This window comes from Dicentrarchus labrax, unplaced genomic scaffold (assembly GCF_905237075.1).
Source record: "Dicentrarchus labrax unplaced genomic scaffold, dlabrax2021, whole genome shotgun sequence".
In the NCBI taxonomy this organism is placed as follows: domain Eukaryota; kingdom Metazoa; phylum Chordata; class Actinopteri; family Moronidae; genus Dicentrarchus; species Dicentrarchus labrax.
In genome coordinates this window covers 5769090-5782629 of record NW_026136715.1, presented here as the reverse complement: position 1 = coordinate 5782629, position 13540 = coordinate 5769090, and the positions used below count along the sequence as shown (strand labels likewise).

At 38.9% G+C, this 13540-nt stretch overlaps 3 protein-coding genes across 4 annotated transcripts; 1 reads left to right on the top strand and 2 right to left on the bottom strand.

Annotated features, from left to right (window-relative positions):
• The first annotated feature begins 103 nt into the window (after positions 1-103).
• On the top strand, positions 104-6618 carry ddx19a (DEAD-box helicase 19a). The gene is made up of 11 exons (XM_051425977.1): positions 104-316; positions 556-619; positions 1624-1816; positions 2134-2226; positions 3375-3477; positions 3572-3686; positions 3805-3986; positions 4101-4334; positions 5422-5584; positions 5682-5873; positions 5964-6618. The coding sequence occupies exons 1-11, from the start codon at positions 254-256 to the stop codon at positions 6023-6025; spliced, it is 1464 nt and encodes a 487-aa protein (XP_051281937.1). The 5' UTR covers positions 104-253; the 3' UTR covers positions 6026-6618.
• Positions 6619-6693: 75 nt separating this feature from the next.
• On the bottom strand, positions 6694-9049 carry ubxn10 (UBX domain protein 10). Its single transcript, XM_051425634.1, has one exon. The coding sequence runs from the start codon at positions 8637-8639 to the stop codon at positions 7875-7877; it is 765 nt and encodes a 254-aa protein (XP_051281594.1). The 5' UTR covers positions 8640-9049; the 3' UTR covers positions 6694-7874.
• Positions 9050-10142: 1093 nt separating this feature from the next.
• On the bottom strand, positions 10143-13388 carry cptp (ceramide-1-phosphate transfer protein). 2 transcript variants are annotated; one of them, XM_051425636.1, is made up of 3 exons: positions 13283-13388; positions 13013-13164; positions 10143-12239 (listed from the first exon to the last, which is right to left on the bottom strand). In XM_051425636.1, the coding sequence occupies exons 2-3, from the start codon at positions 13144-13146 to the stop codon at positions 11717-11719; spliced, it is 657 nt and encodes a 218-aa protein (XP_051281596.1). In that variant the 5' UTR covers positions 13147-13164; positions 13283-13388; the 3' UTR covers positions 10143-11716. The 2 variants fall into 2 exon arrangements, with proteins under 2 accessions (XP_051281596.1, XP_051281595.1); XM_051425635.1 differs by having other exon boundaries at positions 13013-13377.
• Positions 13389-13540: the final 152 nt, after the last annotated feature.

Here is a 13540-nt window from a genome sequence, read left to right as displayed (position 1 = left end):
CGTAGCTGCATAATAATTGGCAATTTTCCACTTTTATTGGTTGCTTCTTCTTTTAAAGTCTTAAAAAAAATCGCCACATTTCCGACGCTCCTGAATGCCGCATCAGTGGTGTGGTCCAGGTCAGGACGGGTCAGCGGCACGTCGTCGGCTCGCTTCGACGCAACATCATTCACGCTGACACCAAACTTTTTTGTGTTCATAAAAAAAACTGGTTGTTTGTCTCGCAAGAAAAACGCCAAATTAATGTTTGAAAATGTCCGAGGATTCGTGGGCTCTTGCGGTCGATGTTCAAGAAGCTACAACTCCATCCACGCAGGTAAGTTGTTGAGGGTGGTAGGGGAGGGAGGGGAGGGAGGGAGAGAGAGAAAAAGGTGACCCAAAAAAACTCCCCCCAAAAAATCTTACTCATCGTTTGTTAGCAGGTTAGCTGGACATGCTATCTAGCATCTGTGCTGCCACTGTGTGCTTTGCTAACTTTACACACGCAGTTATAGTTTTGTGGTTTGTTTTGTTTTGTTTTTTTTTTTAGTTAACAGTGTGATTTTCTCTCAACAGTTGAACTTCTCAAAGAAAGTGGATCGTGTGCGAGGTCCACGAAACGTGAGAGGAGACATAAATGGTGATTAATTGTTTTCAAATTCAGTTAAAAGTTGTTTTATTGGCGTAGAAATAGAAGTTTTACATTGTCAAAGCAAGTGTATAATGTATGTGGTTACAGATTGGGAAGAAGAAAACTTAAAACAAAGTAGAAAAATAGGCTTTAAAACAATGAAATAGAAGTTTTACATTGCCAAAGCAAGTGTATAATGTATGTGGTTACAGATTGGGAAGAAGAAAACTTATAACAAAGTAGAAAAATAGGCTTAAAAACATTGAAATAGAAGTTTTACATTGCCAAAGCAAGTGTATAATGTATGTGGTTACAGATTGGGAAGAAGAAAACTTAAAATAAAGTAGGAAAAAAAGTGAAAAATAGGCTTAAAAACATTGAAATAGAAGTTTTACATTGTCAAAGCAAGTGTAAAATATATGTGGATACAGATTGGGAAGAAAAAACTTAAAACAAAGTAGGAAAAAAAGTGAAAAATAGGCTTTAAAACAATGAAATAGAAGCTTTACATTGCCAAAGCAAGTGTGAAATATATGTGGATACAGATTGGGAAGAAGAAAACTTAAAATAAAGTGGAAACAAAGTAGAAAAATAGGCTTAAAAACATTGAAATAGAAGTTTTACATTGCCAAAGCAAGTGTATAATGTATGTGGTTACAGATTGGGAAGAAAAAACTTAAAATAAAGTAGAAAAAAGTGAAAAATAGGCTTAAAAACATTGAAATAGAAGTTTTACATTGCCAAAGCAAGTGTATAATGTATGTGGATACAGATTGGGAAGAAAAAAAGTGAAAAGTAGGCTTAAAAACACAATTACTGATATGTTTTTTTAATGTAAAAGTGTGTGTTTGTGTCCATGTTAATACATATTGGGCAGCAAGATATACCCTGTCTCCTCCTCCTATAAGTATTTAAAAACGTTCCCTTATTTCATATCCAAGCTACTTAATTTTACAGCTCAGTTGTGGTGGTGTTTGGCGGACTTTGGTGGTCTTTTTTTTCCACCTGTGCAGGCAACATAGTGCCGGAGAAGAGTGAAAATGGAGGCTGGAGAAAAGACGGGGACAAAGTGGACCTGGCCGAGCAGTCCCTGTTGAATAAACTGATCCGGCACTCTCTGGTGCGGAACAGAAACCAGGTGGAGGTTCTGCAGCGGGATCCCACCTCTCCTCTGTACTCTGTGAAGACGTTTGAGGAGCTGAGACTGTGAGTTTTGAAAGTGATTGACTCTCAAAACAGGTGTATGTACATGTATGTTTTTTCCTCCCAGGGTTCCCACGCGTCCTGGAAAACCTGGAAATTTAGGGATACGTTTTCCAGGTCATGGAAACACCTGGAAAATTGATAAAAATGACCAAATATCTTGGAAATACTCTATGTTGACCTGCTGCTGTCAGTAGACCTTTATCACAGCATCCATTTTGACATGTAACAGTAGGATCACCTATGGCTGACCACTCTTGGTGAGTCCTGTCCTCGTCAAACACTTAATTCTTGTTATTTTATTACCTGTTGATCAATAGGAAGCCTGATCTGCTGAAGGGTGTGTACAACATGGGCTTCAACAGACCATCCAGAATCCAGGAGAATGCTTTGCCCATGATGTTGGCACAGCCGTGAGTTCTTTTTTATTCTTTCTAAGTAGTGCTGACACAAGTAATCAATTCATCAATTAGTCAATGGAAAGAAAATTAATCAACAATTTAGATAATTTTCAGTTATCAAGGGAAAATATTGAAGTATTTGCTGGTTCAAGCTTCTCAAATGTGAGACTTTGTTGCTTCTCTCTCCTTTTTTATGTCATTAAAATGTAATCTCTGCATTTTGGATGGTTGGTTTGACGGTGAGCAGCTTGACAACATCAACTTGACCTCTGGGAGATTACTGTAATTAAGAATTTATATAGTTGAGTAATTGTTTATCAGGGGAAATGCCAAATATTTTTCTCATTCAAGCTTTTCAAATGTGAATGTTTGCAGCTCATTTCCCTCTTGTAACCCTGTAAATGTAATATCTCCTCATCTTGGAGTATTGGTTTGACAAAATGAGCCACTTGGCAGCATTTTTTATCTCAATGAGACTTCCTGGTGAAATATATCAATCAAAAGAAATTCAATTTAGAGCAATATAAAACTGAGAAAAGCAGTAAATCATCACAAGGAGCAGGGAACCAGCAAATGTTGCACTGCATTTTTGCTTGAGAAATTACACGCAATATCAAAATCAATTAACAAAATTCAAGGTTATGTGTATTTTTTTCCCCTCGATCGATGTTCTGGCAGTTACTAACAACATTAGCAGCTAATTATATCAGCACTAATGCAGTTAAATGCAGTTTAGTGGAGGTTTTGGTGTATATTATTTTGACTTGTTTGTGCCAGTTGTTGCACATTCAAGTAACCAAACATACATTCATGGTGCTTTACAGAGAATTATCATACCAACTGGACTGGTTTTACTAGTCTAGAGATTATTTGGTATGTAAAACATCACCCATCAAAGTTTCCTGGATCCCATTATCATAGACACAACTAATCAGTTTACTATAATACCAAGAGAAGGGGAAATGATTGATTATCAAAACAGTTGCTAATTAATTTTCTGCTGATTAATTATTTCTGCTCTAAAATGGACCGTAACTATTGTCCTTTTTAACTTAATGCCAAAGTCACACCACAGTAGTTCTAAAAGTCTTTTTAAACATTCCTGACATCAGGTTTGTCTGTGATTTATTCTCTTCTTTTTGTGTATTTTCTGTTTCCAGACCTCAGAATCTGATCGCCCAGTCACAGTCTGGCACAGGCAAAACTGCTGCTTTTTCTCTGGCCATGCTCAGCCACGTAAACCCAGCCAATAAGTGGACTCAGGTAAGCCTAAAATGTAATCTTCAGAACCAGCCAGTGCCCAGTTTCACTTGTAGATGCTGGAATATACTCACCTTTGGGGATTTTTTTTTTTCAGTGCCTTTGCATCGCGCCAACATACGAGCTTGCTCTGCAGATTGGACAAGTCATCGAGCAGATGGGGAAATACTGCCCTGATGTGAAACTTGCCTACGGTATTCGGGGCAACAGAAGTAAGAATGTAACCATACTTATGATTATGATGATTAAATTAGTTGCAAAATGGTATTTAAATTAATTTAAGAGCCAGTGTTGGTGATATCGCTGCATGAACTTCTGCACTCTGTTCAGTGGAAAGAGGCATCAAGTTGCAGGAGCAGATTGTCATTGGAACACCAGGCACAGTCCTCGACTGGTGCACCAAGTACAGGCTCATCGAACCCAAGAAGATCACCATGTTTGTGCTGGACGAGGCTGATGTGATGATCGCCACACAGGGTCACCGGGACCAGAGCATACGTATCCATAGGCGGGTTTCCTTTCAGAGAAACCTTTTGATCATAGTAACAGTTTTCTTTGTCACGTCAGTCAACAAGTGTCTTTTATTCACAGTATTTTCCTCCTTTTCTTCGTACCAATGCAGGCAGCTGACAAAGGACTGTCAGATGCTGCTTTTCTCTGCAACCTTCGAGGACTCGGTGTGGAGGTTTGCAGAGCAGGTGGTTCCCGATCCCAATATTATCAGGCTGAAGCGCGAAGAGGAGACGCTGGACACCATCAAGCAGTTCTACGTGGTCTGTAAGGAGAAGGAGGACAAGTTCACAGCGCTCTGTAATTTGTATGGCAGCCTAACCATTGCACAGGCCATGATCTTCTGCCATGTAAGTCCTGCTTTGTACACTCTTACTTAAAAGTTACATATTTTCACTGGGCAATCTGTATCTGGATATTGACATTTAATCCACACCTGGTATTAAGAATTGTTTTTGTTATCTCCATTCTGGTTCTACCTACCTTTTTAATACAGCATTTGTGTAAAAAACAAACAAAAACCAACCAACCCGCCTCACCCTCCTCTGCCGAGCGTATAGGAGAAACTACCGTAGCAGCAAAAAAACGTGAAAGCCTATCCACAGCCAGTGTTTGGTTTGTCTGTTCAGGGCTACTGTAGATATTGTGGGTTCAACATAGCAGCCTCAATGGAAGTGGAAGTGTAGATAAAAACATCTCAATCTGAGGTTACGAAAACACTGCGATTTCTTATTTTCAGGTGATTGTACACCAATCAATACATATGAATATGAATATTAAATTATATTTCTGGAATTTAATATATAAAAGCAGCAATGTGACTACTACTGTTATGAGACAAAGCACAGAGCATCTTTTGAGCAGAAATACCAACTTAAATCCGAACTGAGGACACAGAAAACTAAAAGACCTTTCCGTCAGTATCATTGATCCATGAGAAAGAGGAGCGCCTGTGTTTTTAACGGTATTGAAAGTCATACCTTCAGGATTTCTAAATACCCTGGTCTACCGTTATACCTTGATACTTCCCAAGTCTATTGTGTTCCATGTGAAGAGAAGCAATCCTGTTCTATGAGCTCTGCTTCTACGGCTAGGAATTCATTTTTAATCACTACTACTTAGCTATGTCTCGGCTAAGAAGAGGCAGAGTTTGGTAGTGTTTTCTTTTTTGTGTGTTTTTGTCAAAATACACTATCCATGTTAATGCTAGGTGTACATGTGGTCTTAAATCGTAAAGACAAAACATAGTACAATGAGAATACCACAAGTTTCACCAAAAGAACTCTGTAGCTTTAAGACTTTGACCTCTGCTTTGACTGAAAATGTAGAAAGATATCAAATTTATTGCAAAAAAACAGTTTTTTTAATTCCATGAAAAATGTCCTTTTGAGAGGATGTAATATGAGCAGTTAAGTTTAGCTGATAATTTTTCTTCAGACTCGCAAGATGGCTGCTTGGCTGACTGCAAACCTGACCAAAGAGGGCCACCAGGTGGCATTGCTGAGTGGGGAAATGACCGTGGAGCAGAGAGCTTCTGTCATCGAGCGCTACAGGAACGGCAAAGAGAAAGTGCTCGTAACCACAAATGTGTGCTCCAGAGGTGATGGACATTAAGTCTGATTTTAAAATTGGAACATCTTTATGTTTGAAGGTGAGTATAAGTATTTCATACCTGTTTGTGGGTCTGTTGGTTGCAGGTATTGATGTGGAACAAGTGTCACTTGTGGTCAACTTTGACCTCCCAGTGGACATGGATGGGAATGCCGACAATGAGACATACCTTCACCGGATCGGCCGCACAGGACGTTTTGGCCGAAGAGGATTTGCTGTCAATATGGTTGACAGCAAACACAGCATGGATATCATCAACCAAATTGAGATGCACTTCAGTATGTTCCTGTTTCTCCCAGTTTGATCGTGTAAAACGGTAAATATAAGGATCCTAACGTGACTTTTACGTCTCTGTCTTCCTTCCACAGACAGGAGAATCACGAAGCTTGATACTAGCGACCTGGAAGAAATGGAAAGCCTGATGAGCTGAATCCTTCGCTAAACGCACAAACCTACTGAAGCAGTTAGACGTGTTACCTCAAATGTGACTTGAGTTCTTTCAAGGGTGTATTGTTTGCATTTTTATTGTTTACAGAAGGGATATGCATGCCAATGTTGACTATGCAAACTTATTTTATGGCAATAATTTGTGCCAAAAGTTTCCACTTAAATTTAATTTGATGTGTCCGACTTTAATCACTGAAGTCACCTTAAGCCTTTGGGGCTGTCTCACAGAGACTTTAAACCAACCACCTGCTGTTAAAACAGCGTTTAAGAAGGGTGGTGAAAGTGCTACGGTTGATGGTTTGCAGTGTTGTGTTTTTGATTATCTGAAGTGAATTATTATTGTAGGTTTGGTGGGATATAATGTGTCTCATCTATAGACGTTTGCGTGGTTTGATCAAGGTTGAGTTCAGATAAAATATCTACGAGTGACTTGAAGCATTTTTAGGATCAAATGCAATTAAATTTCAGCCTAGTGGTAGCTGACTATTAGTTTCCATCAGACTGTGAAGCCAGAGCTGTTGCTCTGTTTGTGTGTGTGTGTGGACTAAAAAAATAAATATACTGTTGCATGTTAAACCTGTTGACTGTTCAGTTTCTTTGCTGTTCAAACATTACATACATACATAAATACATTTATCAAGTAAGACCATAATGAATCCATTGAACCTTTATTAAACATAATATACAATTAAAATATATTTCTTCAGTGAATATACAATCTGTGCAAAAAGACAAGAATCCTGTAACCTCCTAATTTTCTGCACTAGTGTGTAATTGTTTGTTTACGTCTTCCAGAGATGAATGTCCTGTATTTATGTTGAAAGACATTTGATTAGTCCTATTGTGGTACTTTGAGTCTTCATCTATAGAGAAGTCATTTCTGTGGCTCCATTCAGACTGAAAACATAAAAGGAGTTCTTAATCAGAAGAGAGGAGAGGTGTTTGAAAAAGGCCTTTCTCATAATGCGTTGGAAAGAAAAGAACAGGTGTGACTAATAATGGCCATCATTAACTTTATTAATTGCGTCTGTGCTTTCCCTGCTGTGTAAAATTGTCTTCTGTGAAAAAGACCTATATTGACAAGCTAGTGATGAGTATACTTCTGTGCCTCCGCATTGTGATGAAAGGACTTAATTTGGCATACAAGAACCTCACCCACCAAAGAGAAGATGTGGAAAATGGCGACAAACAAAGAAACGCTTTTCATTGCTGCATTTGTCCGCAGCATCTCTGATTATGCTTTGGTTTTAAATGCCAGAACTACTGCAACCACATCACAGATAAACCAGATTATCCTCCTTAAATCAAGAACTGATAACTGACAGCAGATTGAAGTTCTTCATTTGCTAATTACCTCCTATTTCTTGATAAAATCTTGTATAGTCTAAGTAAAAGACCATACAGGTAACAGCCATAAAGAATACATTTCAATGTACCTGCCTGAAGTATTCTGATTAAATAGTACAGCAAAACAAGTTACCAATGTTTTAAGATGTTTTGACTAATTTGAGTCTGATATGGGTTTATTTTTTCCAAAAACAAAAATGAAATGAACTAGTAGAAAATCATACATATCTCACACATATCTGAGTGACTTCTCATGGTGCACTGGAGGTTTTTCACACTTCTGTAAGGTGCACATGGGACAATGATTGGCTCCAAACTGGTTAAAGATCATGCTCTTATGTACACGTCTTAAACTTCAGATGGCGAGGTGAGCACAGAGAAGCTTTGAGCATTAAACTTCATTCTTCTTCTCACACATCCAAGTGAAGAAACATATTTATTTAACAGAGGCACTTCAACTACAAAACTTTAAAAATAGCTCATGCTCACTCGTGCTCCACCACACTGTCATTCTGAGAGATGCACAGCACCGATCTGTTCAAGATGCCACACTGGGCCAGGGTCATATCCATGTCTGTGAAGGTCCTGCGTGGCACATCCATGGTCTCAATGGAAGTGCCTCCATACGTGGCTCCGTACCTGACCTCTGCACTGCCTCTCACCACCTGCAGCGTGTCTGTGGGGTCAAAGTGCTGCTGAAACCTCCTACCGCATGGCGCTCGGACGGCTAGGAGCAAACTCCCAGTGGCACCAGCCTCTTTGGTCAGCGTTGGTCCCGGGTCAGGGGGCTTAGGGATGACCCTTGGGTGCACATCAGCCCTCTTGTCCACCTCGGAGCTGCTGGTCTGGGTCTCTGCGGGGGGATCTGGCTCCTCATGCCTGTGCCTTTGCTGCAGGAGGGCATCATCAGACAGGCTGAGCTTGGACATCTGTTTCTCCAGGCTTCGCCCAGGACTCACCTCTGACTGCCTCCTCTCTATGGAGGGAAGAACCTTGTACTTGTTCAAGGACTGCCGTGGAGTCGCAGGGGAGTGCTGCAGCATCTGCAGAACTTCATCCGGGCTCAGCTGGCTGGCCTGCCACATTATGGGCTGGGACTGGGAGCGGAGGCTTCTGTCCGGCCTGCTGTACACAGGTGAGTCTGGAGACTCGGGTGGCCCCTGGATGCTGTCTGTGTCACCTGTGTATTCAGAGTTGTTGACAGTGGGTCTGCTTCGCCCCTTGGAGGACTTTGGCCTTGTTAAATGCATCGATAAGCAGCTGTTAAAGATGGAAGAAGACTGTGAAGATCCCCGGTGGTTTCTTGGCTTCAGTCCTTCACGAAAAGAGTAAAGAAAGTCGTGTAAGTTGATGTTGCTGTCCTCCTGCTGCTGTCAGGGAAGCTGTGTTGAAGAGCAGATTCGTGCTACCGAAGCTAAATTACACGTTAAAACGTAAGAAACGCCGTCTGCGCGCATTACTTATGAGACGCTTTCAATCCAATTCACGACTTTCAGCAGGAAGTACCTCTTGAGCGTCAGCGAGGTTGCCATGACAGTCTGGTTGCCCTGACGACGGCATGTGGTTGGAGGCGGGGAGACCCCTGGTGGTGAAAGTGCGCAACTGCAGCTACATTCATCAGATGTAATAATAATGTAACTCTAATATTCCGGGATGTTCGGACCCTCTTTAACAGCTCCAAAAACACATTTAACATCGTTAGATCATTTTAATACTACATAACTTTACATACATTCATCAACATTGATTATAAACGTGTTTTTTGAGCTGAAGTCCGCCACAGAAAATGAGTTTTGGGGATGCATTTACTCGAGTAATTAGTAATACTACTGTATACAAATGCTTTATTACAAGAAAGTGAAGCATTTACTTAAGTAAAAGCACCAAAAATAAAGGTACTCATAATGCAGAATGGTCTATTTCAGAATAATATACATTAGTCTATATTATTGATGCATTAAGTTGTTTATGTTGCAGCTGGTAAACTTCAAATACTTTATTGCTTTTGCACTAGTAGCTTGTGAATTCCCTCAGGGAACAATAAAGTTTTATATTAACCTGTATAAATAAATAATCATTTGTTTATAGACTATATTTTGTATTATTAAGCGAAATATGCAAAGAAACTGGTAACTGAAGTTATCAAATGTACTGGAGTAGAAGACAAAATTAGAAGAACATTTAAATAGCCAAATCAAGTACCACAGACGGTTAATATTCTCTGTATGTCTGATTGGTGTTGAAAGTATTTTTTAGACAGCATTAACTCCTGAATCTCTAATAAGTCTAAATAACACTTAGCAAAACAAACAAAGCCATCACTATTTGTAGTGTTGCATGCAAGTGACTTTTTGGCAAACAAAAGGAACAAACATTTGTTCATACATAGCCTGTATTACATGTAATGTTCCCTTATTAGGGTGTTTATATGGTGATTCCCATATTTTGTCACCAAATGTGCAAGTCCAGTTTGTGGTAAGGGGAATAGTTACTACCTCACGGTTTTTCAGGTCAGAAGTACTAGTATATAAGTATTATTTTAAACATAAAACAGTTAGGAAGGAAGGAAGTTAAGCAAATGTCAACACATGGATTAATAGTAAGTGCTGGGGACACTTGATCACCACCACTCACAAGCATTAGTATAGAATTAAAAAAAATAAGACATAATCAAAGTTAACTTCCTTTACTTTCGACAACATATCATCTATAGTCAATTGTCAAATTGAACATAACACAAATTCACATCCATCAACCATGTGGAATTGTTTTTATTAAGCTGTTTATAAACTGTGTTTGAAGTAAGGGTAATATATATAATATATACCATACAGTACATTATTGTAAAACAATACACCTCAAATAAAAAATAACATATTTTGTCATTTATACATTAAATGAAAAATTGCACTGAGATCACATACAGCAGGTAGGGCTGCACAATTAACCGAAATAGTATCGAAAGTGCAATATCCAAAACACAGAAGCTGCAGTTTGTTTTTGGATAAAGGACAAATATGTGCCACAACAGCATTATAATGAAGCACTGTAGTTCTGAAGAGATGCTCCGGCCTACAAATCTTGTTTGGTACAGACCCCAAACATTTCACACCGTCCTGATTTGGGAAGTTTTTCTCATTAAAAACTTAATTTGTGATGCAAAAATGATCATTCCCACACTAATCGGGACTCATATCGCATATAATACCTGTCGAAATGATTCTTTTCACCATATCGTAAAGCCCTAACAGTAGCGTTACTGAGTCAGCAACTAAAAACCTTTGTTTCATAGGTTACCAAAAACAATTTCTAAAGTAAAAACATAACATTTGGTATGGCCACTGAACTGTAAATATAGTTCTCTATGTGTTAAATTTAAAGATCCACATTATTCCAGCCCTTCTGTCCTGTGATGTTACGAGTACATTTTGCTTTTTACTTCCCAGATAGCTTTATGACTGCTGGCATGTGATGAGTGTGGAAACTGCTACTTGTCCCGTAAGGCTGCAGTTTGTCGGTGGTCTTTTATCTGTATGTTTACTACAAGGCCATAGTACTTTATATATATATATATATATATACTTTATATATCAGATGAACTAGCATTCGATGAAATAAATCCCCAATGTGTAACAGGAGCATAAGTATGTTAGCATTTGAATGAAGTATAGCAAGAGAATGTGACAAATCTGACCTAATAGCCCTGTTATTATATTTCACACCAGCATTTCTCTAATACATAGAATGATTGGTATCCGTTGTAAAATGCAACAAAATTCTTTTCATTATCGACTAATTTGCCAATTATTAAATCAGTCAAAACCCCCAAAATATACGAAAAGAATCAGAAACCATCAAATATTTGCTTGAAAAATTGCTTTGACGATTAATAGATTCTCAAAACAGTGCATCCATCTACAAAACAGTAGATTAATGTACCAAATAAGTAGTATCAACTTGGTCTTTTTTTATATAAATAATGAAAACAAACAGCAGATAGCAGTGAGCAAAGACTTTAAGCCCCACTGTAGTTCCCTTCATTGATTTAAATTAAAAACAAATCAATCTATAAAGATCATTCAGAGGTGCATTATAAAGAGTAGATAGATACACATGCAACATTAAACAGTAGTTTTATATTAAACACTGGTAACGCAGTAGGTAGAGATTAAAGTCAGTGGAATAATGCTTAATTATTTGTATTTAACACTGTACATTAAACAATTAAACCACCAAACAGGAGTAGTAGCTAGCTCGACAGCCCGTCAGCAGGGACAAGTTGTAGATATTTAATCATGTAAATGAAAATAACAGCACTTGTTGCTCTCTATGGTAACTCGAGCAGGTTATGTTGAGCGTAGAGTTCCTCTGTGATCTGGTACACCTCAGAGATAAGAGGTATAGCTTCCCCGAGCATGGCGACGACCTTCTCCGGAGGGCCCACATTCATCACCTCAAGGAAAGCGAGACGCCCTGGGAGCACGCAGAACGCCATGCCGGCAGCCTTACGGATCACCCATGGGTGGTGCTGGGCAAGAGACTCGTTGTAGGCCTCCGCACACATGACAGATGTCTTGCTGTCCTCGCTGCTGGTGCGGAGGCGCTCCAGGAAGAGCTCCAGCCACCTCAGTGCGCGGTGGAGCCTCAGTAGAGTACGGCAGCCTGATTCTGGATTACTGGCTTTCTTGGTCAGGTCCACTAGTCCATTGTCCAGCTCGTATTTGAGCATTGACTGGATAGTGACATACTGAGACCCGTTCTCACCCTCCAGGTAGGCGACCAGGATCTTGAGCTTGTTGACAGCATCCATGGAAATGAAGCCAAAGACACTCCCCAAGCTGTTCAGAAACCTATTAAAAGGGATAAACAGTCTGTCAGTTGTCTGTTGTTTTGTTTATGGACTGTTGTCTTTTGAATTGCCTTGTTTGAATGTTTCATCTAATGGTGAAAATGTACAAGAAAACTGTTAATCGCTATAAAAAATACACCTCAGTGACATTTTGTGACAGTGTAGAGCAATGTTTTCCAAATATACACTATATATTGCAGAATTTCATCCATTTCTGTGGAGAAAACTGAATTAAATTACTTTTTTTTTTAAATTTAGATTATTATTTAAGATGTAAACTTTGAGTGAGTACATTAACACAAGATATATTAACTCTGTTAAGTTCAAACAACCTGCTAAGTGCCAAACAAAACACTGGATTAGTTCAAAAAAAAAAACCTATTAAGTGTGTGAAATAAAAAAATAGACAGAGAATTGTATAAAAAAAAGTTCCTAAAAATATCAGGAAAACTAATTTCTGATCAATATACACAAGAAATAACTTGTTATACATAAACTTCCTGCAGTTATTGTCTTCACTATTTGGGTTAATTGTACAGTTTATAAGTTGTTCAGTACTGTTATTGTTATACATTGCAATATCCATAAAATATGTCACATTGTCAGGGGTCGTCAGTTTACTTAATGATAGAAAAAAAAGGGCCCAACAGTAAAAAAGATATGAAACCAGTGGTGTAAAGTGTATTATAAACAGTATAAACAGTATAAAAAGTAATAAAAATGCTGTAATTTCCTACACAAAGCCAAAAGGATTTAACCCCCTAAACAACTTACTTTACAAGACCACGCCACCCAGCGATGTAATGTTCAAGATAGACATCTTTATTTTCCGACAGACACAACTTGAAAGTGTCGAGCACCTCCTGTAAACAGAATTTCTGCTCTTCAGGAGCCACGGGACCAGCCATGGTTTCTATGAGGAAGCGCTGTCGGTGAGAAGCGGATAGGAAACAAATGAATGAGCAAAATGTAGCAAACGACTACCGACACAACTGGAGGTCGCAGGAAATGTTAAGCACCCAGGTAGAGAAGTAAACACATTACCTGCGAGAGAAACTAAAAGTGAAAGGGAAATAAAACATCTCTTTTCGTCTCCGTACAACGACAGGTCATTCCTGCTCTAATCCGCTTCTACTGCGCAGACGCGAGCCGGAACGCACGGGAAATTGGCGACTTTGCCTTCGAAATAAAAGCATTGGATTTTTCTACCATGGCTTGAGCGTGGTGGCCACTATTGTGATTGGTTAAAGAGACATTTTTAAAGTTATAGATATTAATTTAGGGTTGTGTAATGTTTTTTTT